Here is a 26,348-nt window from a genome sequence, read left to right on the forward strand (position 1 = left end):
CTTCCCAGGGCTGGTTCTCTGGTCACACTGCAACCCTTGGAGAGCTGTTGCTCCAGGTGGCTTCAAGGTGACTTTGGAAACCCATGGAAAGTATCTGAGGAAGTAGGGGTTACCAGGGTGGAACAGCATGGCCCAGCTCCCAGGGGGCCTCCCAAACACCCTGCCAGAAATCCTCCCTTATGTTTTCCTCTTTTATTCAAGGAGGCGAAATTAGCTCTAGGAAACATTTGTTTTCTCTTTTCTATCTCTAGACTCTGACAAAAACGCTGCCATTGTGATTATTCTGTAGTTCTGCAAATCCTGATGCCCTGCAGGGTATAATAGATTCAAACTCAAGGACGGGCAGACAGTGGAGGCAGAGTGGTGGCCTGGACACCATCCAGCTCCTTTGTTCTTTAAAGGCATTGGGTCCACTCGGGCAGATTTGCCCAAGGCCATACCGCTTCTCAGAGGCAGAGCTTGGATAAGTTGGTCTAATAAGCAATTAGAATTGTGTTGTCAGATGCTAGAGGTGGTTCTTTAGCCCTGTAATTTCTACTCTTTCCTTGGAGTCTGAAAAAAGATGGGTCTGGGGTGAAATGTAGGATGGAGCTGTGGTTGAAGATTTGGGACTGGAAGGGACCTTGGGAAGGGAAACAGGAAAAGTGCCTGCAAAATACAGGAACATGGGCCGTGTTGTGGGAGGAGCAGGAAAGCTTATTTTTGTAAAGTTTACTTATTTTTGAGAGAGAGTGGGAGGGAGGGAGCGGGGGGAGAGAGAGAGAGAGAGAGAGAGAGAAAGAGAGTAAGAATGAGTGGGGGAGGGGCAGAGAGAGAGAGGAGACCAGAGAATCCCAAGCATGCTCCACACTGCCAGCGCAGAGCCTGATGCAGGACCCGAAATCATGAACCACGAGATCTTGACCTGAGCTGAAATCAAGAGTTGGATGCTTAACCGGCTAAGCCACCCAGGCGCCCACCTTGTTAAAATGATTTCCAGGAGGATCCGTAAAAATAGGCATTTCCTCAGAGGAACCTTCCCCCCCCCCCCCCCGCTGCCACCACCACCACCACTTGTTTCTGAGTCACATATGGGTCTGGTATTGATCCTTGTCTCCACATTAATGGCATTTCAGACTGCCCCATCAGAAATGACCTACAGGACAGAAATGCACATGTTGTTGTGGGAACACACCAATGCCACACTAGAAGTTTGACAATAATTAATGGAGGCAAGACAGGGAGCGCTCCATTTCTTGGCACAATCAGCTGCTCTTGGGGCGTGGCTTTAAGAAAGTGTTTATTACTGAGAAATGCACCCTTCCTCCCTAGTTCCATTGTGTTCAGTTTTCTCCATTGTTATCTCTTTTTTCCTTTTAAGAGGATGGAAGTTTAGTGATATAAAAATAGCTTTTAAAAAAATGAAAACTATCTGCTAGATGGGAACTGAGTCTATTTCCTTTCGTGTGGAAATGTGCACTGCTCTTGGTTCTCGGTGTAGCATGAAGACCATGAGCTTTGGAATCCTTACTGGCCACAAAGGGACTAGCCATATGGATTACTCCATCTCTCTAAACCAGCGTGTTCTCATCCATAAAATGGTAATTATTATTCAGTGTTACTGTGAGGATTAAATGCAATAACAGTTATTAACCACATAACAGAGGTTAACATAGTAGGTCTATCAGTGGCCACCAAGAATTTTTAAATCTTGGGGGCTTTGCAGTTGTTTTGTTTTGTTTTGTTTTTGTGTGTTTTTTTTTTTAATATATTTGAGAGAGAGACAGAGAGCGAGGAGGGAAGGGACAGAGAGATGGAGACAAAATCTGAAGCAGGCTGTAGGCTATGAGCTGTCAGCACAGAGCCTGATGCGGGGCTTGAACTCATAAACCTCGAGATCATTACCTGAGCCGAAGTCGGACACTAAACCAACTGAGCCACCCAGGTGCCCCTAAGGGGGCTTTGCAGTTTTAATGACCAATGTGTTTCACTGTATAGCTCTGTGAGGTCATTAATATTTCTTAAAATTAGTTTCCTGTAGTCATTTCTTAACGTGCCCAAGTATTATGCCTGAAAACATTTTATAGCCCCTCTGTGAAGCACACAGAACACAAGACTTGAAAACTGGGATACTTGAGTTTTAGTCTTGATCCTTACTCTCCCTTGTATCGTGCCACCATCCTTTAACCTCACCATGTCTTGTTTATTACTCTTTTGGTTTAGAAGGAGTTTAACAAGTGCCACCAAAGATGAGTGAGCTTCCACTGAGTGAAATGTGGGAAAGCGTTGGAGAAACGGAAAGGTGGTAGAATAATTTTTACTATATGGTAGTTAGCTGAGTTTGAATTAGCTATAGAGCAGTAATAATATTTATTTAGTTTTCTTTTTTTTAATGTTTATTTTTGAGAGTGGGGGAAGAAGGGGGTGGGACAGAGGACTGGAAGCAGGTCTGTGCTGACAGTAGTGAGCCTGATGTGGGGTTTGAACTCAGAAACCAAGAGATCATGACCTGAGCCAAAGTCGGACGCTCAATTGACTGAGCCACCCAGGCGCCCCTATAGTAATAATATTTAAAATGTCTCTGTAAATCATGTTTCTCAGACTTGTTTTCTAATAAACTTTGAACTACAGAGTCCTCACTATTGCAGAAGCCCCAAGTGTTGAGATTTGGGTATTTTCATGTCCTTTCCCTTCTGTCAAGACACCAACCAGTCACAGTTTTCTCTACCACTTTTTCTTTTCATTCCAGTCCAGAATTTAATTTTGGGTGTCAAGATTAGAAAAGTGGTATTATCATCACTGTTTGGAGGCACATTTTCTTCTGGTTTTAAACTTGCCTTTCAAAAATTGAAGTATGTTAACTTTTCAACTTTTCAGGCTCTTAATGGGCAAGTTCTGCCTAGACCCTAAAAATTTGCTGCTGTCTCCAGAGAGGTGTGTTATACCTAAACACAGAGAGAGGGGAGAGTCCTCCCCCTTTTGTTTTAAGTAGAATTGTTGGGAGGAAGATACTTGAGGTGCCCTTTGCTGGTAATGAGACATTTTGTGTGTTTGAGAACGCTATAGTGATTAGATTACCATTTCATTTATGTAGCGGCCCTTTGAGATAATTACTGGTATTCTGATCAATTTATGGGTAAATAGTTGAGAAGTGAGGCTCTTATTTGCCAGAAAATGGGGAAATTGTAGCTTGAACATAGGTATTTCAACATTACAGTTATCTTCTACACTCAACTGTCCAACAAAAACCAGCAGAGGGCTGGTTTGCTCGTGTCTGATGATTTAAGAGAAGAGGCCATGAGCAGTAGGGAAATTTTAGGGAAAGGGAAACTCCACCCCTGCCTTGGTTTGATTTGGGGAGAATTGCAGAAAAGAGGGTTGGTTCCTGAAAGTTTTCCCCTTTTTTTTTTTTTTTCCTTTTTCCTGGCTTTTGGAAGTTCATGAGGTTTGTATATTTTTTAACCATTTGAAGGAGTCTGACCATTTTACCTGAAGAGGTTTGTCTGAATTTTTTCTTCTAGTTCCTTCCTTTGTCTCATGCCCTGGTGTTTCCAATGGCTGGTGCTTTTCAGGGACTTAAGTTGCATCTGGGTCTCTAGTGAACCATCCATAGCTCATCTGGCATGGCCAGTCACATCCACATGGGGTCCCTGCGAGGTGGCATTAGACTTGATCAACCTGTTGGGAAGTGGACCCTTATCACCATTCTCCCCCACTCACGCTTTGTATATACATTCATGTGGAAAGGAGCACAGGTTCCACTGAGATTTTGTAGAGAGAGAATAGAGGCTTGGAAGGCCTTGTGTGTTTGCAATTGAGTTTTTCAAAATAAAGTCTGAAAGAACAGTGGTTATACCTGATGGAGCCTGGGAAGATACCAACAGCCCCCCAGTCTACTCCTTCCCCTTCTCTTTAGCTCCTTCCGATTCCATCCACACTGTTTCTCTCACCCTCAGTTAGGAAATGACCTCTTCTGTCCCCTTTGAGGCACACTTGGGAGACTGTGTACTGCACTTAGTAGAATGGCCCTGTCCTCATTGCTCTGCAGGCCACTTTGGGATTGAAACAGCATGCATCAGCGGACCCAGGTCTTACTAGTCAGGTGCACAGTCATTGAAAAGAGATGAGAGGGAAAGGCCTCAGGACGCAAAAGGAAGTGTCAGTCTGAGGTGCTGCCTGTGCTAGAGGGGGTTGTGCTGGGAAATGGAAAGGAGGGGAGGGACAGAGCCAGGCGGTGGAGGCATGAGCTTGCTCTAGACCCCATAGAGCTGTCGACAGAGGCCCACAGAGAATTTCCTGTATGTGTGCCTTTGTCTTTTGTTTTACTTATTTAAAATGTTCACCTCCCCAGGGCCTCTTGGATTAGATATAACTGAGTAAAAAAAGAGACATTGAGGTATTCACATTAAACTACTCTCTATTTTCTTTTCCTTTGTCCTTCTCAGGGGGTCACACCCTTTTTCTCAGCCCTTTGCGTCACTCTCACAAAACCGCCACTTGGAAATTCTCATTTGGTGGTGTATCCGCTTTTCATTTTGAGCCAGTCTTAGGAAACAGCCCAAACCTGCAGGTAGCAAACCTACTTTTACATCTAAAGCAGTCAGAAAAATCATCGAGTGTTTTGCCCTGCATCTGCAGAAAACTGCATGGGTGGCAGCAGTAGCTCTGAAATCCTTGATGGAAATGGGGTTCCTTTCTCTCTAACCTTCCAGCTTCTTTGCTCATTTGTAATTGTGTCACTTGCATAATTAAACAAACCTCTGAAGAGTTATCACCATCCGTTAAGTAAACTTTTCTCTCATAAGGATGTTAGGTAGATACTGTCCTTGTACTGAGTGTACATGTTTTTAATGTTTTGGTTTGGGTAGAAGAGTGCTGCATGAGCAGGCATGTGTGAACTCTGGGCAGTAGCTCTGAGCTGAGCCTGTCTCTGCCCCATTACATGATCTGTTTCTATTTTCTGCTCTCCTGTTTCTAGCCTAAACCCACCAAGGGACGAATGCGTATCCATTGTCTGGAGAATGTGGACAAGGCCCTTCAGTTCCTGAAGGAGCAGAGAGTCCATCTTGAGAACATGGGGTCCCATGACATCGTGGATGGTAACCACCGGCTGACCCTCGGCCTCATCTGGACCATCATCCTGCGCTTCCAGGTAGGGTCTTGGCCCCCAAGGTTCTGCCTTCTCCCTGGCTAGGAGCATCCTTGTGGAAATGGCATCCCCAAGTCAGGTGTGCGGAGCGCTGGGTCCCATTCAGCCACCCGTAGGCACATCACAGCTACCACATCCTCCCTCAGTCTTGCTAGCCCCTGAAAGTCTTGGTTCTCTTGTCAGATAAGGGAGTTTCTGGGCTACATCCCCACCCATCGTTTCACTGGTACCTCCTGTAAACGTCTGGTGTCTGCCACTAGTCTTTCAGGACCAAAGATAAGAAGGATGTGGTTGATGCTGGGATACTGGTAGTAGACTATTTGAACTTCACCAGATTGTAGCACGTGTCATGGAATATATTCAGGAGAAGCTGTTTAGGACTATGATATGTGTGTGCACTCTATTTTCACTTTCTCTTTCTCCTTTGGATGTGAGGAAGCCATTTTCAGGGGGAATATGCAAAAACCTTATGCTTGTTTGAATCGATGACAATTCTTTGGGTTTGTTATACTCGAGGGGAAGGCTCTAAGTATAGATCTCTAAACCAAAAGGAACCTTCAAGGTCGTTCTGTCCAGTTTCTTTGTGAGGAAAAGGAGGAGTCTTATCCAGGATTACAAAGCCAGTCAGGGCTGCAATGCATACTTCTGACCCTTTAGGAGAGAGCTCAGAATTTCAGCACTGTTGGAGCACCTCTGGCCTGATTACTGGTTCTTTCTCCAGGCAATGCTTCATGCTCTTGCTTTTCAATTAGAATTTGAAATGCAGGAAACACTTCTTAACCAAAGCGTCAGGTTACTCTGCAAACAAATGTCCTAACAATCCTGTCTCCTGGGTGGCTGTGTTCTCTGTGCCTTTCCTTCCTGTTCCACCCCTTTGATATAAAGTCTGATTGATTTTTCTAGCTAAATAAAAATCTCACCAAAAAAGGGCAAAGCCTGAAATCAAATTATAGCTCTCTTTGTATTCTTCCTAAAATTCTGAAGTCAGCAGGTAACCAGTTGTTTTCTTTCTCATTTCCACTGGGAGTGGGTTTGAGTTAGCAGTGTTCTGGGTGTGTATGTGGGAGGAGGAGGTGGGAGCAAAAAGAGCTATCCAAAGAAACTCCCTGAATGGTGGTTCCCAAGTCTGGCTGATCATCTGACTCCTTGGGAAAGCTTTTTACTAATTCAGATTCCCCTGTCCACACTCCCAACTATTCTATTTAGGTGGGTTTAAGGAGGAACCACTGTTGAAGAAGACATCATGAATGGAGTTAATTACAACAACCAAAGACTCTATTTTGCAAACAATTCTTATGTAGGTTTCTGTCATTTAGTTCCTGAATGACTTGAAAATGAATACCATTAAATTCACTAATAATAGCTCTCATTCTCAGGCCAACAGAGGTGATATTAACAGCACCCTCCTTGAACCTCACCTCAGTTTTGTAGAGTAAAATGTTCTATTTCTGTTGCCTTTGGCCTGTAGGAATCAGAGCGTGGAGGGGCATCCTGATGGTGGCCTCTCTTCATATCGGGTCATTGCCCACGTTGGTGAGCTGGCACACGCAGCCCTTTCCAGGATTCTCAGCATGAATGGGGTTAAGTCATCGATTAATTAGCTTCCTGACAGCTTGCCTTTTTCTGTAATTGAACTTGTAAATGCTGATAGATACTTTCTCTCTTTTTTTTTTGAGGCAAGAAACTTAGGCTGATGATGTCACTGCATGGCCTGCAGTGTTAGTGTCTTACATGACCTAGCTTCCTCCACCAGGCTTATTGAATCATCACCCATTTCACAAATATGTATTGATTCTGAGTCAGCCAAGGCCCAGCTTGCTTTCTGCCTCCTCTGTGAAGTTTCCCCACGTTCTACAGAAATCTCTTTCTCCCAGTTTCTGAATATACAGCCTCATCTTACATTCCCTCTTTGTGTGTGTCTGTGTGTGTGTGGCCCCAGAACTCCCAGGACATGGCCTGGCCTGTCTGTGCATAGTAGGTATCCATTAAATACTAATGATAACACACAGGTTTTATTCTGTCCCTTTAAAAGAGAGTGAAGGATATTGTGAGAAACTGGAATGAAGGCCTCTGAGTTTGCCTTGTGTAGATAGGGAGCTGTCTTCATTGCAGAAGAGTAGACTGTTTCTAAATGAGCAAGTGTGGAAATAGACTCCCTTCTTCACCCCGAAGCATAAGGAGGTTGACAGGGGTTAGTGTGTGGGATTTCACCTGTCTGTCCTGATGAATCTGTGTCTTATCCCTTGAGTAATGTTGTTCTTTCACATTTACTTTGTGCATAAGAACTCAGGATCCTAATGATAACGTTTGGAGCTTATGCAGACTCACCTCACATACTTACCACAGTTAAAAAAGGATTTTTTTTTTTAGAAGTATAATTATTTCAATTTGTAGGTGTTTTTCCTAGTTGAAAGTTTCTGACTTTTTCATCTCTTATTTATGTATTTTATCCTCCTCCTGTCTCTTTTCCAAAAAGAATGCTGGGGCACATCTCTAGATTAAATGGGAAGACCTTTAACAGGGACAAAGGCAAGGAAACTTGGAATGGTTAGAGCTAAAAGATGATGGAGGGCCTGCTAGGCCACCACCGTTTACCCCCACCCACCATCCCACATTGTAGTATCATAGGCAAGAACCTAAAGACAGAGGGTATATAGAGCATTTTTCTAAAATCACATAACTGGTAGATAGCCCCTAATCTAAAGAGCTATCATTTATGGATCTTCATTATGAAGTCAGCACTTGATATTCTTTCTTCATTTAAGTGCACAACAGTGCTGTGAGACAGCCACTGTTGCTGTTGCCATTCCTCAGACGAGAAGCTAAGGAACTTGCCCAGTGACACACAGTTGGTGGTGGAACCTAGTTTTAGACCTAGGCTGTCTGATGTTGGTGCCAGTAGACCAAGCTCTGTGTATGCTGTTGCGTTTATGCTGCCAGTGAGCAACTTATGAATGCAGACTGTCTTGGTCCATTTGGACTGCTATCACAAAATACCAAACACGGTAGCTTACAAACCATAGAAATTCATTTCCCGCAGTTCTGGAGGTGAAGTCTGAGATCAAGCCAGCATGGTCTGGTGAGGGCCCTGTTCTGGATCACAAACTTCTCCCTGTGTCCTAACATTGTGGAAGATGCTAAGGACCTCTCTGGAGCCTTTCTTATAAGGCACTAATCCTGTTCACGAGGATCCCATCCTCATGACCTAGGCACCTCCCAAGGGCCCCATCTCCTAATACCATCACCTTTGGGAGTTAGGATTTCAGTGTAAGAATTTGCAGGAGTCATAGACATTCAGACCATAGCACAGACTACAGAAACACAGAGTGTAAATGTGTGCTTTCTCCAAGAATTTGGGTCACTTTTTAGGAAAAGGAATATAGGCTATCCTCATCTATGAGTGACACACACCCTAGTGTGAAAAAATAATTGGTTATAAAAAACTGAACCAGGTATTTTTCTGGGATCTGACAAGGTTCAAGTTATTTACAGTGTGAACCACTGTGCTAGCTTGTAGTTGGAAAGATGGGCTACCTAGAGGTTAGAAGTGACTCCCAGTGGATAGTTCTGAGAAGTCATGCAGGTTAAGTAGTCTTCACTTCTTACCTCCATGCAAAGTAGAAAAGCTAGTTGGTGTTTCTGTTAGGTGAAGTGTGAAAAAGCAGTTTTCTTTGGCACAGTAAGTAAATCTGCAGGACTGGATTGTGATCTGAAGTTTACTCTTCATGTATAAGACCTGTTCTTCTCCAGCAGTCATGGACAGCTTGACCATCTATTTGACTAATACTTCTTTGTAAATCTTAGATCCAGGATATCAGTGTAGAAACTGAAGACAACAAAGAGAAGAAATCTGCCAAGGATGCATTGCTGTTGTGGTGCCAGATGAAGACAGCTGGGTGAGTGTGAACTCACAGGGGATCAGGGGCCACTGTGCCCAGGACAAGGTTCCGCTGCAGTCATCACTCCTGAGGTGTTGACAAGTATCTCTTCCACTGCTTCCATCGAGAAATCTTATTGACTCGTAAGCAGTTGATAGCTGACATTTTAGCTAGCTCACAACATGGAAGGAGTTTTGATTTATATTCTGGACCTGTCATCTCTGTAGTCACTTTCCCTCTCTTTGTTAAAGACGCTCCAGAGAGCAGTATATCTTGAATTTTAAAATCCAGAAACCATGTTTAGGAAACACATCCATGATATTTTTAAAAAGCAATTGTGGGTTTTCTCCTCCCTTTAATTTTCGCTGCTGTTGGAGAGCTTTGTGCGATAAACTTAAGAGTAGTCCTTATACATTATCTCAGTTTTCCTTAGTGAAATTTTAGTGAAAATACTTTTAGAGCACTGCCCCTGTTGTGTTGCTCACTAAAATTGCTAGGGTTCATGATACTTAGCACCGATTTTGGTTTAACTGGAGGTTTTGTCAGAACTACTTTGAGGACAGTTATAACTCTAATGGACATGATCAATTAACAGTAAGCATGGAGCCCATCAAGAGTATATGTCTAATAAGGGCATCAACTTAGTTATAAACCTTTAGTCAACCACAGATACAAAGTTAGTAATGTCCAGTATGGTACAGAATAGCTCAGTGATGAGGGGTAGGTCTCAAACGTAGGGAAGTTTTTCAGGGAGATACTTGGTTTATAAGACTTTATTCAAGTCAGTGATAATAAGCAAGAAAGCCAAGTGTCATGTGAATCCCAGCTGCTTCCTCTCCCCAAGTAGCGTGTGAATTCAGATCTCAGTGACTGCAGACTCCTGATATCTTTGCTGACAGAGTAGAAGGCCAGTGAAAGCAGAGAGGCCTCTAGGCATCTGGGTTGTGGTCATTTTTTCCTCTTTAAGTGTTGTTTTTAAATCTAGGACACAGTTCACAGTCTTTTGGCCAGTTGACTTACCAAGAAAGAAAAGCCATGTGGATGTGTATTTTTTTATTTTATAGCATGCTGAAGTTGAAACAGTGTTTGCTCTAATTGTCCGTTTGACATTTACTGCCTCAACATTTTTACAGTGCTTACAAACTTTTTCTTAAACACTGCATTTCACGAAATTGTAAATTTTATTTAGTAATTCTGTTGATTTTTCTCTTGTGCTTGGTCTCTGCTAGGTACCCGAACGTCAACATTCACAATTTCACCACCAGCTGGAGGGACGGCATGGCCTTCAATGCCCTGATACACAAACACCGGTAAGTCAGATCCTTAGGAATCATGCTAACAATTTGGGGGTAGAATGTTGACACTCTTCTGTTAGCAGATCTGGGTGACTTTTGATCCTCATATCCATTGCCTTAGATGTTGCACCATGGTGAGAATTCTGCATTCCATGTGAGGAAAATGTGAGAGAATATGTAAATTCTCCCAAACAGACAAGTTTGCCCATTATCTATCTTCAGCTGTCTTAATAAACTTTGAAGTGTTTATTCAAAAATCAGATTTCATTGTTTGATGATTAAATAATATTATAGAGTATTACTGTAAGGGGTGATTTCTATGGCTTTTGGAGTAATGATCGCATCTCATTGGTCACATGTGTTTTCAAGCCATAGTTTTTGTCATGTTCCACTGTTGTTCTGCATAGGCCTGACCTGATAGATTTCGACAAACTAAAGAAATCCAATGCACACTACAATCTGCAGAATGCGTTTAATCTGGCAGAGCAGCACCTTGGCCTCACTAAACTGTTGGATCCGGAAGGTACCGTGAGGGATGAAAGGTGGGATGGTATTGGGGGGCTTATATAAAATCTGCTTTCTGTCAATTTGTTTTATTTGTGTAGTGTGCTTTGGGAATTATTGAAGGAAGAGGAGCTTAATTTTGGGGTGGGAATTACTTGAGGATTTGTGCAAAGGATTCTGTTTAAAAAGGCCTTGAAAGATGAGTATGGTTTAAACATGATGGGGAGGGGAGGGCTTGCTAGGCAGAGGTGCTTGTGTGAGCAGAGGTATGGAACCAGGAACTAGGAAGGTGTGTTTGGGGACTAACAGTTCATTGGGAATGGTGTTTAGAATAATAATAGGAACTACCACTGGAAAGGTGGGTCAGGGCTCTACAGGCTAAAATTTTTAGAGGTTATTCAGCAGTCACTGGAAGTTCTTAGAAGCTGTGCTCAAGGAAGAGAACTGCCATAGACTCTCAGCAAATGTTTGTTGACTACTTTCATCCCAAGGTGGCAAGCAGCCATGGGGGATGAATGGGTGCAAGACTAGGGGTGGGGGCTGGGGAAGGTGCCTCCTAGGAGGCTGTTCAGTGTTTGCTGTGAGCAAGAACAACTTAGGTGAAGAAGGTGCATCAGGAAAGGGGAACATGTGAATGGAAGAAGTGTTAAGACTTAGTCCCTTCCTACGGCTGGCCGTTTCTGCCTGAAACCACTGTCTCCAGTCTCAGTCCCTGCAGCAGGACCCCAGAGACTGACTGCAGGTGACTTGGAGTCGACTGGTGTGGGGCATTCCCTCAGGCCATAACTCCCTTAGTTCACACAGAATCCTAATTGTAGGATTTTAGCGTGAGCTGTCATAGGTACTTTTTCTTATTTTGAAAAGCATTTGAAACATAAGAGGATTTGTTTGTAGTGCTGGAGCTCTTTAGATCATGGCTCTCAGCTGTGAGCAAATATTACAGAGAAAGCTGTGAGTGAAAGTTTAAAGTTCTTATAAATATAGAACAGGAAGTTGAACTCCCCAAGGACAGATTGAGGTCATGAGGCTGCCAAGCAGGCTTGCTCTTTCCGATGCATCAGATTCCCTGATAAGTTCACTATACAGGAAGTGGAGATAAAATTATCTTTGTGCTAACCCATTAAATGATTTCTTAATATAAACAGAAAACTAAAATTCCTTGGGCTGTGATTAATCTTCCTTCTTAACCCCTACTTTAACTATGGGAAGACATTCTTCTTCAGCTGTAGCTCTTTGTGCTTTGCTAAATAACCTTTTTTTTCCTACCATTATGACAGATATTTTTTAAATAACTTGCTCATTAGTTAATCTTTCTAATCACGTCCCAGTATGGAAAGGGGATTGATGTTTCCCAGATCACAAGACAAGGAGCTAAAAAAAGGCAGTTGATGTCACTTGTCCGGTTTGATCTTGATTATTAGTTGTTCTTAGCTATTGTTAGTTGTTGAGTGCCCCAGAGAGCATCAGCTAAGATAAGATTGCAGTTTAGTTACAAAACCACAAGGTTTTTGCCTGCTCACATCTTCCCAGTCATGTTGACATTTTGTGTTTATTGTATTGTGTACAGAACCAGCATTTTTTTTCTGGCCTTCATCCATTTCTCTCTCTTTGGGGCATACTTGAATGGGGCTGAGCCAGATGCAGAGTTGGCCACAGGGACTCTGGGGGGGAAACAGTAGCTGCTCTGCTGGCCCCCATTGCCATCAGCTGCTTCGGTGACACTGGCAGGGAGCTTTCCTGCCCTGTGCCCTAGTATTCTCATCTTAAAAGTAAGAGAAACAATCCTGCCTCACACATGGGCGCCAGAAAGATAGAAGGCACGTGTGTGAATGCATTTTGAAAAGCAGCCTGATTATCCTATGTGTTATTCATCCTATGTGTTCTCTTCTCCATCTGTCCTGAGTTTAATACTTCACTTGTATTGCCATACCTCAAACACTTGCCATCTTCATGCATTTATTCCCCCTCTTAGTGAATACTTTCTGACTACCCACTTTGTGCAAGACAACACACCAGGAATTTGAGAGGTGGAGCAGCACCAGGCTTACCAAGACACAGGGTTCCTACCCTTGGGGACTTAGTCTTGTGAAACAAAGAAAGTGTGTATGAGTACTGAATTATAATACCTGGCAGAGAATGGACTGTGTGTCCATGTAAACAGAGTCCTTAAGGGAACTTAGGAGAGAGACACTAATTCTGGCTGTAGGGATCAGAAATAACTGTGTTGGGGTGGTAACTTCAGGTGGAGCTGAAGGTTAGGAAGAAGGTGATGGCGTGGGGAAGGATGTCTTAGGCAAAGGGATATTGTGAGTAAAGGGAAGGAGTATTAGGAATTGTGGAATGTGTGTGTGGGGGGTTGTTGAATAGCCCCCTTATGCCTGAGAATAAATAGTAGGCTATAGAATTAGAAATGTCTAGAACAGTGGTTGGGTCTTATAGGGAGCCTGATAAATACTCGATTGGTGGATGGGATGAAGGGAAGGAAAGTTATGGCAGAGGATTAAGGGGCTTAGACTTTATTTCTGTAAATTGTAGGGCACTTTTGAGTAATTTTGAGCTAGGAGAAAGAGTGTTTACAGCTATGCTTCTGGAAGATCAACCAGGTACAGTGTGTAAAGTGACTTGGGTGGTAGGGAAACCCAATGAGGAAGCTATTGCTTCATATCTGGTTATGTGACCATGAGAGTCTGAACCATAAATGACAGTAAAGATTCCATAAGTAGAATCATCTGGACTCAGATTTGGTGACTAACTGGATAACAGGTAACAACAAGGTAAAGATGTCCAAAGACTGAATGATTGGAAGAAATTCAGGTGGCATTGGCATAAATGAGGATTCAAGCAGCACAAACCCAGTTTGGGAGTAGAATTGGGCAGGGAGATGAACGTGGTATGCCTAGATAGTAGCCACATTGCTAAGAATTCTGATGTAATTCTTACTGTATTCTTCATTTTTCTCTAGTTGTTTTGTGTACATGTTGTTTTCTTCATGGCTTGGGATCCTGAAGAGAAAGGATCATGTCTCTTAAGACTTTTATGTCCTTATTGCAATAGTAGAAGGCATTCATGAATATTCATATCATAAAAGAATCAGTGAGATGGTTTCATCCTCATTAGCCTTGTAATTACTGCACTGATGGCAGAACTCTAAGTATAAAAATTGGAGACACTGACCTGTGTCAGTATTAGACGGTCATTCTGGGTTGTTGCTGCTGCCTGGGTGGTAGCACTCTGAGCAGAGTACTGAGGAAATCTTCTCCGGGTTACAGATATCAGTGTGGACCACCCTGATGAGAAGTCCATTATCACTTATGTGGTGACTTATTACCACTACTTCTCTAAGATGAAGGCTTTGGCTGTTGAAGGAAAACGAATTGGAAAGGTGAGTTCACACCAATTTTATAAGTTGTGAGACATGATTAAAGCTCGTGTCTTAATGTACTGCCACCGAGCACCTTGTTCTCCTGTGCACTCATCAGTTCAGCCAGCAGCAGCTTGTGGTGGACACTTCTGGTGGCAGAGAAGTAGGCAGGAAGCCTCTTTGTCCCTAAGAGTAACAGGAGGTAGGAGTAGCTACAATGTTTAGGGAGGGATTTCAGGGGCATCTCAGACCCAGAGACAGCCCTCTCCTACACCCTATCAGAAGATTGGGTATTGGAAATCTGAGTCGGTTGATGTCATGGGTAGGAAATCCTATTTATTCAGTTGAAAAGGCCTCACTGTTATGCTTCTTAATTCTCATTTGGCTGATGTTCACCACCATATATTTCAGAACACCTCAGAAAATTCAAGGACATTCATGGGACAGGACCAAGCAAAATAGAGCCCTTTTCGTTTTTTCTAGGAATTTTGGAGCTTAGGCAACAGGAGTCATTCAGAATCTGAAACCCTTTGCCTGGGGGTTGATAGGTTACAGAACCAATTACACTTGAGTTAAGCTGTCATTGCTCACAAATAATGGCTGCAGTCTGAGTGCCTATTAACAAATAGTTCCTCTAGTTTGAAATGCTTGGGCCAGAGTAGCAGAGAACTGTTTCAAAGCCAGTCCATGGCAACACGATCTTTCCCGTTTTTCAACTCTTGTTTACAGGTGCTTGACAATGCTATTGAAACAGAAAAAATGATTGAAAAGTATGAGTCACTTGCCTCTGATCTTCTGGAGTGGATTGAACAAACCATCATTATATTGAACAATCGCAAATTTGCCAATTCTCTGGTTGGGGTTCAACAACAGCTTCAGGCTTTTAACACTTACCGCACTGTGGAGAAACCACCCAAGTAAGATGCAGATTGGAATGTGTTATAATTAGTGTGGAAAGAGAGATGATTGCAGCATGGACCCCTGCTTTCTGACTTGTGTGATCTCCTCACTTAATGAATGCCTGTCACCAGTGGCCTATCTTACTCCTTTTCATCTGACCCTGAGTGGCTGAACTTTATTACAAACCATGCCTTCTGTGAGCCCTTCCAGTGGATTGTGTCCCTGGTCTGATACATGTGATACATGAGAATCCTAAGAAATAGTACAGGTCCCTTATACCAAACCCTCATGCTTGATGTGGATTTTAGAGAAGCAGCTGAGTGGATGGATATTGTTTATTATATGACTCCCAGTAGACCTGGGGCTGTAACCCATTGTCAGGCTTACTGAGAAGTGTGTAGCAAAATGTGTAAATACTCACATTGTGTTGAGTAAAGACAAATAATATATAGTTTTATATCTATCTGTTCAGATCAGTTTTCACTTCCCCTAAATTTGATTTTTCACTTCTTTTTGAAAATTCTAATTGTCAGATAAGGATTATGGACCTTATCCCTTCTTATAGTTGGAAAGTCATTCCTTTGTCTGTAAACGTGCTCTGTTGAGAATTCCTTGCTGCGGTCTCCGAAACCCATTGAAAGTTATAGTAGGTAGTCATTTGAAGTAATTCTTGCTGAATGTTTTCAGCTGTGCCCATCATCTGGGATGTATATAATCTAAACCTTGAATGAAGTAATTAATAAAGAACTGGTATTGTATGCCCCCAAATATAAATCTCAGTAACAACAGTCAACCAACCCCACCAAAATTCCACAGTTAGGTGCATTTTTTGAGGTCTGTAATACCCAAAAACTAATGTACTGCGTTTTTTCTAACCTGAGTTGCACATAAATCTGACCAGAGATAAATGGCTTTTAAGATTGTGTGGCTGTGGGAAATGTTTTTTTCTCCAAAAGCAAATTAATTTTTCCCCTTGAAGGAACAGCATATTTATTTTTTTCTGTGCTTAGGTTTACTGAGAAGGGGAACTTGGAAGTGCTGCTTTTTACTATTCAGAGCAAGATGAGGGCCAACAATCAGAAGGTCTACATGCCCCGGGAGGGCAAGCTCATCTCTGACATTAACAAGGTAAAGCCAATCCATCTGGTCCTGTTAGGGCCTTGACCTGCTTTATTGCTTCAGGTTCTAGGTCTTGATTGCTAACAGGGCAGTCTGAAAGGGTCTGTCCCAGCCTGCTGAGTTGAAGAGTGACAGTGGTGGCTGGGGTTTTGCAGGGGGTCAAGCAAATACTTGAGGTGGGCTAGTCCGTTGGGAGTTTGGGGAGGGAATGTTAGATATTATCAAACTGGTCTTGGTTCATTCTCTTTACCTTGTTACTCTCATTTGTTCAAGGCCATCGACTCCATCTTTATTTATTTATATATATTTTTAATGTTTGTTTATTTTTTGAGAGAGTGGGGGAGGGGCAGAGAGAGGGGGCAACCCAGAATCTGAAGCAGGCTCCAGGCTCTACACTGTTAGCACAGAGCCTGACACAGGGCTCAGACTCATGAACTGCGAGATCATGACCTGAGGCCAAAGTTGGACACGACTGAGCCACCTAGGCACCCCAACTACAGCATCTTTAAATTGCAGAAGGGAGAATTTGAAACCTTATTTCATATATCTGGAATCTCTGGAGGTTTGAGCTTAGGATTTGGGCTGTTTCTATCAGAGAAGCTGTCCAAAAGTTTCCATTATTGGCCTGTTTTGTCTGTAATGATAGAATTTCGTGGTGGGTATTATTTCCAAGTAGAAATTTGAAAAATGTAGAACTGTGGTCAGTGGTACACATTTAGATTATTTTATTTTACATTTTTTTTTAATGTAAGGCATATTTCATAGAAATGAATTTAATGTGGACATTTGGTGAGGATTTTGAAAAAAATGCTAGATGTGTGAATTAAAAACAAAGTGGCACACAAAGAAGGGGGAGGGCATGGGAGGTGCCTGGCTGGTTCAGTCGGTGGAGTGTGCCACTCTTGATCTTGGGGTTGAGTTTGAGCCCCACGTTGGGCATAAAGATTAAATAAATAAAATGTTGAACCAAAAAAAACAAAGCAAAAAAATAACAAATGGCCCAGTGTGGGGTGAATAAGAGATTCATAATATGATTTCTTTCTGAGAAAAAGGATTTGTCTTTTTTATGTGATCAGAGCTGTTGAAGATACTTTGATTCCTCTCAAAGTAAGAGATTTATAATTTAGTTATATTTCTCCATATCTGCCCTGTTTTGTTTTCCAAATATAGCAGACCTTTAAATAAAGATTGGAGAGAGTGTTCCCATGCGGCTCAACTGAGAGAAAACGATTTCTTTTCTCCGGGCTTAAGGGTCAGGGAGGCTGGAAACAGGATGTCCCTTTTTAAGTTCTCAGGTCTTATTGAGAAGTACTAGCCATTGACTGTAGCCAAGGAAAGTTCCTTGAACATTGCAGGAAGCTGTTCTTTTTTGCCCCTGTAGGCCTGGGAAAGACTGGAAAAAGCGGAACACGAGCGAGAACTGGCTCTGCGGAACGAGCTCATCAGACAGGAGAAACTGGAACAGCTCGCCCGCAGATTCGATCGCAAGGCAGCTATGAGGGAGACCTGGCTGAGCGAAAACCAGCGTCTGGTGTCTCAGGTTCTGCTCTAGACCTTCTTCGGGGAACCACTCCTGGGGTCATCTAGAAATGTAGACCATACCCAAGGACTGCAGGACAGCCACTTATCAACACCCACTATTCTGAAGTAACTCGAGTCCTCTTGCTCACTTCCTATGAAGAGGATGTTTATCATTTCTAATATACTTTGTCTTCTGTTTATCTAACTTTTCATAGATTTGAAAACAGCTCAAGCAGTTTGTTTAGAGCCAGTGAGTGAGTGTGAACTGCTCACATTTATATAATTTTTAGAAATTTCTCTTACCTTCTGTCTCTGACCATCTGACATTCAAGGCAGTTAAGACTAGTCATGAAATAAATAAAAGTGGCTTTCTTTTTCTACTTAGCGTAACGCAAACTGTCACCTGCTCCAGTCACATAAGTATAAAGTGCTAGATATGAGCTTGGACTCCAGTGTAAAATGAGAAGTTGCTGATTGGCTTTGGAGAGGGCATCCTAGCTTGACTAAGGTGTTGTAAGTGTCCTAAGGAAGGCAGAGACAGACCAGCATCTGGCAGGGCTCAACTCAGTGTGGCCTTACAACCACCAGAGGTGGTGTTCAGGATTCATCCTCCGTCTCTGTTTCTTTGTTCCAGCTGGATGGCTTTTTTATTTTGTGGGGTTTTTTTCCTCCCATTTCTCTATAGGACAACTTTGGTTTTGACCTTCCTGCTGTTGAGGCCGCCACAAAAAAGCATGAGGCCATTGAGACAGACATTGCCGCATACGAGGAACGTGTGCAGGCGGTGGTAGCAGTGGCCAGGGAGCTTGAGGCGGAGAACTACCACGACATCAAGCGCATCACAGCAAGGAAAGACAATGTCATCCGGCTCTGGGAGTACCTGCTGGAACTGCTCAGGGCCCGGAGGCAGCGTCTTGAGATGAACCTGGGGCTGCAAAAGATATTCCAGGAAATGCTCTACATTATGGACTGGATGGACGAAATGAAGGTAGAACTTGAGAGAAAGGAGGCCAGAGCTGATGAAATGGGGCCTCCCTTTTCTGGAACCCACCCCTGACCCACCCGCTGACCCCACGCTGTACAGTGTGCCACTGGTCTAACTGCCCTCTCTGTGAAGCCGCAGAGGGGTCACATTACCCGTGGGAAGATTGCTGGTTTAAGAGTTAAATGGCGTGTGGAGTGTAAAGACGAGTTCTGTAGCTAGAGGTCGGCTGCAGTGATTTAGACTTCATTTAGATCTGTTCCACAGTAGAGAATCAATCAAATGTTGTTGATTCTTGAGAGTTGAACTAGCTTTCCATCCCATTGATCTGTGTGTGAGTGGCTCTAGTTTGGGGAGGAGCCTGGGAAGATAATGTGGGCACATGGGAGAGTGGTAGGCAGTGTGTTTGGGAACCAGTTGAGATTGTCGGTGCTGGAGCTGTGTAGTCTTCTTGAGCCTCCTTTCTTTGTTCTTAAGTGGAGATCACACTGACCACCTACCTCAATCCGTTGTAGCAAGGATTAAGTGTGGTAATATGTGTACACATCATAGGACAGAGCGGATTCAGAGTGGCTGCCAGTGCCAGTTTGTGCTTCCCCTTCCTCACTGGACAGCCCTGAGCATAGAGTTCCAAGCTTGCCTCCCGCCTGGGAGGAGACCTGCCTGCCATTGTGCCAAATCCCCACGCCCGTTTGTGTTCTCTGCTGCAAGTGGTAGAAGGCTCGTCCATGTCACGCAGTCCCCCAGGCTGGAAGGCACTTGGCTTCATAGCTTGAACAGAACAGGGCAGTTTGTAGACAGTCCTGTGAAACTCCCTTTATCTCACAGCACACTGTGTTCCCAAGCTTGACCTTGTGCAGGGGATTTCCTTCCTGGGATATAAGCCTTCGTCTTTTGCCTCACCTCTTGAACTGTCCCTGGCGGCGAGGCAGAGTCACCTCATAACATCAGTTTGCCCTCTTATTGTCCAGGATTTATTATGTTCTCAAGTGTGGTCTGCATTGACTTTTTAACGTAGAAATGTTCATAAAATCTAACAGGGATATGCTTTTCATTTTATAAATCGTGTTGTACATTATAGTTCAGATTTGGGGCCAGAGATTTCCCTCAGAAGTAGGAGTGAAGTGGAAGTTCCATCTGGAGGGGAGGTCTCATGAGGCCCCCAAATTGAGCTGATGGAAGAAAAGAAGAAAATGGTAATGGATTCAAACTTAAACCAAAGAAATTGCTCAGGCCCTTCTAAGCATGAAGCTGCCTGACCATGTGTTTGTTTGGTTAAAGGTGTGGTTTGTAAGCTTTCAACTAGATTCTTCTCCCATTGATGATAGAAGTATCTCAGAGGCATAACAGTAAGCTTTTAACTGAGGCAAACAGCCATTTGAGAGGTCCACAACTTCTGGGAGATTTCTTTAAACTTTGAAGTGAAATAACTCTGTGACCTTTATCTCTTATCTTTTTGGATAGAGTCTTCGAGCCCCAGGTTACCTGCCATACCGCTTTCCACCGCTTTTTTTCTATTCTGTTCTTAGTGTAGTTGTGACCTGCTTATTCCAGGGTAAATCACCTTTAGTTTATCATGTCTGTCCTGATGAAAACTTCTGGGTTAGTTTGATTTTGCTCCGAATTGCTTGTCCTTCTCCCCTTGAGATGCAGGGAGGGAGGGTGGCTGGAGAGAGGGTGTAGCATGGTTGCTGGCTCTCAGCATGTCCAAGATTATAAGACACTGAAGTCAAGGTTGTGTGCATAGATGTCCTCTCTGTTTTCTCTGGCGCGCAGGTGCTATTACTGTCTCAAGACTATGGCAAGCACTTGCTTGGTGTGGAAGACCTGTTACAGAAGCACGCCCTGGTTGAAGCGGACATTGGCATCCAGGCAGAGCGAGTGAGAGGCGTCAATGCCTCTGCCCAGAAGTTCGCAACAGACGGGGAAGGTGAGGATGGACTGTTGCAGACATTACTTCCTCATCACCAGAGATCCATATTTATAGAAGTAGATAAGTGGTGTGTGCCAGCAGGGTTCTTGGAGCTTCTGTGCTATTGTAGGTTCCCAGTGGGTTTGTCTGCTACCACGTCATGGGTACACAAGATGCAGTGGGGTAGCCTAATGGACACTTTATTTAACTCTGTCTGGCTTTTCTGAAATGGACAGGTGTTTTCCTTAAATACCCAAGTGCTCCTTGGTTTTTAATGGTGATATTTGGCAATCAGACTTGACCTAGACCACACTTGATGCATACCAACACCCTGGTGTGGCTGTTTAAGCATCTCATGGCTTTTTCACATCTGGTTGTACATATCCTTGTTGAGAGGATGTTTGGAAGGATTTGGTTGTGTTCCTTATATTTGCAAAACAATTAAATGTAGTTGCCCTTTTTCTTATAATTTATGTGCCTTTTTTGGTTCATAAGTAATGACTTTGCACTTGGGCCAAAAAATGACACTTCTCATTGCCCCTGCCTCATAATCTGGCTCTGCAGTGAGAATGGAACTGGTAATCTCATGGTGAGAAAATGGGTATAGCTCACTGCCTGCGAACGAACAGGGACCTCTGCTAAACTGTCATACTCCCACATTCCTTCCTTGACATTAAACAGGTTACAAGCCCTGTGACCCTCAGGTGATCCGAGACCGCGTGGCCCACATGGAGTTCTGTTACCAAGAACTCTGCCAGCTGGCAGCCGAACGCCGGGCTCGACTGGAAGAGTCCCGTCGCCTCTGGAAGTTCTTCTGGGAGATGGCAGAAGAGGAGGGCTGGATACGAGAGAAGGAGAAGATCCTGTCCTCCGACGATTATGGGAAGGACCTGACCAGCGTCATGCGCTTGCTCAGCAAGCACCGGGCATTCGAGGATGAGATGAGCGGCCGCAGTGGCCATTTCGAGCAGGCCATCAAAGAAGGTGAAGACATGATCGCGGAGGAGCACTTTGGGTCAGAGAAGATCCGAGAGCGGATCCTTTACATCCGGGAGCAGTGGGCCAACCTGGAGCAGCTCTCGGCCATCCGGAAGAAGCGCCTGGAGGAGGCCTCGCTGCTACACCAATTCCAGGCAGACGCCGACGACATTGACGCGTGGATGCTGGACATCCTCAAGATTGTCTCCAGCAATGACGTGGGCCACGACGAGTACTCCACACAGTCTCTGGTCAAGAAACACAAGGACGTGGCAGAGGAGATCGCCAACTATAGGCCCACCATCGACACGCTGCACGAGCAGGCCAGCGCCCTCCCCCAGGAGCATGCCGAGTCTCCAGATGTGAGGGGCCGGCTGTCAGGCATCGAGGAACGGTACAAGGAGGTGGCAGAGCTGACGCGGCTGAGGAAGCAGGCACTGCAGGACACCCTGGCCTTGTACAAGATGTTCAGTGAGGCTGATGCCTGTGAGCTCTGGATCGACGAGAAGGAGCAGTGGCTCAACAACATGCAGATCCCAGAAAAACTGGAGGACCTGGAAGTCATCCAGCACAGGTGAGTGCGAGAGCTGCCAGCAGTGCTGAGGCCACCACCCGCCCCCCATCACCACTTGTGACCAAGAGGGTGACCTACCCTGTTCAATTGCTTTTCCAGATTTGAGAGCCTTGAGCCTGAAATGAACAACCAGGCTTCCCGGGTCGCAGTGGTGAACCAGATTGCACGTCAGCTCATGCACAGTGGCCACCCAAGTGAGAAGGAGATCAAAGCCCAGCAGGACAAACTCAACACAAGGTGAGCGTGCAGCCAGCAGTGTGTGGGGCCAGGGAGGGCAAGGTCACTTGCTGAGACATGCTGTCAGGAATTTCCTACAAAGGTTCACTGATACTGTGGCACTGAGGTCACACCATTGGCATGTGCCTTACAACATCCCCTAGTTTTGCAAGAAGTATCTTTTGGGGTGGTGTCATACAAGGCAGCCTAGCCCCTAGCATCAGAAGTCAGGATGTTAAGGTGAGGCCTGTGCCCAGAGTGGAGCGCCACAGCGTCAAGGTGGCACCTCTACTGTCCCTTTTAATCTTAATCTTTCTGGGACAGGGTTTTAGCATGTTTTAGACCTAATTGGTCAGTGAAAGCCCTGATTATCAAGTTAGACCTTTGTCCCCTTGTCATCTTTCTGTTGCATAAACACATTTGAGTAGGTTGTGGTGGCCTTGACTCTGAAGGTTGCTGTCAGGTTTTGGGTTTGGAAAATGTTCATTAGGTGCAGTTCAGAGGTGAGTAAAATGCACATGGCAGAAATGCAGTTACAGAAAAGTAACTGACTCTTTGGGGGACAGATGTGCTGCTGTCACAGCTCCATTGGAGCTCTTTGAACAAGTGCCTCTCATGACTGGTTTTTTCAGATTATATTGTGTCCCTGAGCTATTTTGATAATATTTGGTATCCATATACAGAGTGAGATGATTTTCCAAAAAGCATGTATGTATTCCTAGAAGAGATTGAGAGAGGAAATGACCACTGCAGTTAATGTGACTGTCCAGCCGTGGGCTGTCAGCCTGTCTCTTACATGACTCTCTCTCCATGGCCTTGCACTCACAGGTGGAGTCAGTTCCGAGAGCTGGTCGACAGGAAGAAGGACGCTCTTCTCTCTGCCCTGAGCATACAGAACTACCACCTTGAGTGCAATGAAACCAAATCCTGGATTCGAGAAAAGACAAAGGTCATCGAGTCCACCCAGGACCTGGGCAACGACCTGGCCGGCGTCATGGCCCTGCAGCGCAAGCTGACCGGCATGGAGCGGGACCTGGTGGCCATCGAGGCAAAGCTGAGCGACCTGCAGAAAGAGGCGGAGAAGCTCGAGTCTGAGCACCCCGACCAGGCTCAGGCCATCCTGTCTCGGCTGGCCGAGATCAGCGACGTGTGGGAGGAGATGAAGACAACCCTGAAAAACCGCGAGGCCTCCCTGGGAGAGGCCAGCAAGCTGCAGCAGTTCCTGCGGGACCTGGACGACTTCCAGTCCTGGCTCTCCCGGACCCAGACGGCCATCGCCTCTGAAGACATGCCCAACACCCTGACTGAGGCGGAGAAGCTCCTCACGCAGCATGAGAACATCAAAAACGAGATCGACAACTACGAGGAGGACTACCAGAAGATGAGGGACATGGGCGAGATGGTCACCCAGGGACAGACCGACGCCCAGTACATGTTTCTGCGGCAGCGGCTGCAGGCCCTGGACACCGGGTGGAACGAGCTGCACAAAATGTGGGAGAACAGGCAGAATCTCCTGTCCCAATCACATGCCTACCAGCAGTTCCTTAGGGACACGAAGCAGGCCGAGGCCTTCCTTAACAACCAGGTACCTCTCCTCACTGCCTTTGCTTCCTTCCTTGTAGAGCAGGCTGCTGCTTCAAAGCATCCCTGTGTGGAGGCAGAAGGGTATCTGAGAGGCTCTTTTCCCAGACTTCTAAGGTATTGAAAGCCATCACAGTGTAGGGGATGGGAGCTGCAGGTCCCTGCAGGAGCACCTCATCTGCAGAGTCCTCTTCTGTTTCAGCTGCTTCTGAGGGTCTGTTACATTCATAGTATGTCCTCATGGTATCACGTCAGTTGGCAATATTCTGTGAGAGAGCAATCCAGTTTGACAGTTTGAAAGGTGCGGTGAGGGATTTTTTTGTTTGATTGGTTTTTTTGTTTGCTTGAGTTTTTTGTTTTTTTTGTTTTTTTTTCATGGAGGAGTAAGTGGTTCTGTCTCCCTTGCTCTAAGAGGGACTTTGAGTCAGAAACTCAGGAAAGAAAACAACTGAAGATGGTGGCCAACATCAGGGTTGTTAATCTCTCTTTTTAAGAGAGCGTTTGAAGAGTATGTCACTATTGCCTTCATGAGCATATGAGAGGACCCTGGTGGCTGATGCACAAAGCTTTGGTTACTGTCCTCACTCACTTTAGAGAAAAATTTAGCACATGGAACCACTTAAGGAAATTTAGTTCCTTATGGTGTCCCACTAGGTATTTTCCCCTCCCAACTTCTGTTTTTTTCTGATTCAGTAGATAATTTTATTTAAGAATAATGAAGCAAGTGTAATGAAGTGTGTTACACAAAAACCCAGGATATGGGAAACAGTGCTCTCATTATTCTGAAAATGAGTTGTATTTCATAATATTTCATCCTGCTGTGATTTTGGTTTTCTCTCTTTGAAAAAGGAATATGTTTTGGCTCATACTGAAATGCCTACCACCTTGGAAGGAGCTGAAGCAGCTATTAAAAAACAAGAGGACTTCATGACCACCATGGATGCCAATGAGGAGAAGATCAATGCTGTCGTGGAGACAGGCCGGAGGCTGGTGAGCGATGGAAACATCAACTCAGATCGCATCCAGGAGAAGGTGGACTCCATTGATGACAGGTACAGTGTTCCGAGGTTCCTGAGGGAGTCTGGCACCCTGGGACTCTCTAGCCTCTGAATCACTGGCCAGACATCCTTGGGACTGTGGGTATAAATTTCCCAGTGAGTGAAATATGGGCAGCTGGCAAAATTTAATCTATCAGAAAATCTCCCTACCTCACAGAAAATCAGTGAGCAGTTGCATGGCTACCTGGCACTGTGGTTCAAGTATGTGCAGGTGTCCACAAAAGAAAAGAAGCTGTGAGAAGCCAAACTAATACTAAATCAAAGGGTTGTAAGAGCCCTCATGATGCCAAGTAGCAGTTGGATATGAGCCATGCCCTTGGAGAGTTGATGTATAGCCTGTCACCTGGTGGGACTCTGAGAGCCACATTTCCCCAGCTAAGCCCATGTTCACCTTCATCCACACAGGACTCCTCTGAAGCCTTTCGGAGGGAGTAGCAAGGGAGGGCGAGGTTTCCTTGTCCTACGTACCTGGCACAGCCACAAAGGAATGTTATCAGGCCCTTCTCAGAAAATTGGCTTGGATAATGCCTTGATAGGATTTTTTTTTTCTGATGAGAGAAAAGCCCCTTTCCTCTTCTGCCAAGACATCTCCAAGATTGGATGCTCTTCTTTAATTTTTATTTGTTTACTCATTTATTTGGAGTTCTGTAAGATTTTTCTCCCTGACTGAGGGCCAATGCGCTCTGTTTGTAACTTAATTCTTACCCTGCCTTGGTGGTTACTAAAGTGCGAAGTCAGGACAGATCAAGATCTGGATGTACCAGCACAGGCCGGTTCTGGTCTGGCCCATCTGCTGCCTAGCCTCTGTTCCAGTCAATCTTCCGTGGTCCCGGTTTGGGTTGGATTTTTAAGGGCTCATCGTGAAACCGATGTCATCAAGAAGCAAGTTCTTCCTCAAGGCTTCTTTTCTGACTTTCAAGTTCAGTGAAAAGGAAGAACTTCTTGCTGAGAGCGTTTCCTTGCTTACCATGTCCAAGAGCATCTCCTGAGACCCTGGGCCAGATTAACGTTTTATCATATAGGTTGAAAGGGGAAATTACTCCCTCCCCATGACGATTCAGCTTTTGGCTTTAGCACTTCCAGTCTGTCTCTTTCACTGATTCAGAGCCTGAACCATATATTCTGAGGGTGCTACTATTGAATAAGGTATGACATATATTAATTATAATTTTGTGTCTGTTGCTTTTTAAGTAGCTACAAAAAAGGGGGAAAAATCCCTCCACCAAACCCTTGAGTGAGTGTGAAAAATAAAAATTAGGCCAGGTATTCTTAACTTAGAGAAAAAGAATTTCCTTTCTTCCTAATGTTAAGTCTCCAGTTATTTTGTAAATATAATACCTC

General features: G+C 44.5%; 1 protein-coding gene across 4 annotated transcripts in view; it reads left to right on the plus strand.

Moving 5' to 3' along the window:
* SPTBN1 (spectrin beta, non-erythrocytic 1) overlaps positions 1 to 26,348 on the plus strand; it is a 198,920-nt gene that overhangs the window by 131,592 nt on the left and 40,980 nt on the right. For all 4 annotated transcript variants that reach the window (XM_042981401.1, XM_042981398.1, XM_042981400.1 and 1 more), the window contains 14 exons: positions 4,958 to 5,131; positions 8,933 to 9,024; positions 10,236 to 10,316; positions 10,709 to 10,824; positions 14,075 to 14,187; positions 14,896 to 15,083; positions 16,077 to 16,194; positions 17,567 to 17,725; positions 18,392 to 18,694; positions 20,465 to 20,618; positions 21,282 to 22,152; positions 22,252 to 22,389; positions 23,197 to 23,953; positions 24,799 to 25,001. In XM_042981401.1, the coding sequence (XP_042837335.1) occupies positions 4,958 to 5,131; positions 8,933 to 9,024; positions 10,236 to 10,316; positions 10,709 to 10,824; positions 14,075 to 14,187; positions 14,896 to 15,083; positions 16,077 to 16,194; positions 17,567 to 17,725; positions 18,392 to 18,694; positions 20,465 to 20,618; positions 21,282 to 22,152; positions 22,252 to 22,389; positions 23,197 to 23,953; positions 24,799 to 25,001 (3,467 nt within the window). The remainder of the gene's footprint in view (positions 1 to 4,957; positions 5,132 to 8,932; positions 9,025 to 10,235; positions 10,317 to 10,708; positions 10,825 to 14,074; positions 14,188 to 14,895; positions 15,084 to 16,076; positions 16,195 to 17,566; positions 17,726 to 18,391; positions 18,695 to 20,464; positions 20,619 to 21,281; positions 22,153 to 22,251; positions 22,390 to 23,196; positions 23,954 to 24,798; positions 25,002 to 26,348) is intronic.

The sequence above is a fragment of the Panthera tigris genome, chromosome A3 (assembly GCF_018350195.1).
Source record: "Panthera tigris isolate Pti1 chromosome A3, P.tigris_Pti1_mat1.1, whole genome shotgun sequence".
NCBI classification, from domain to species: domain Eukaryota; kingdom Metazoa; phylum Chordata; class Mammalia; order Carnivora; family Felidae; genus Panthera; species Panthera tigris.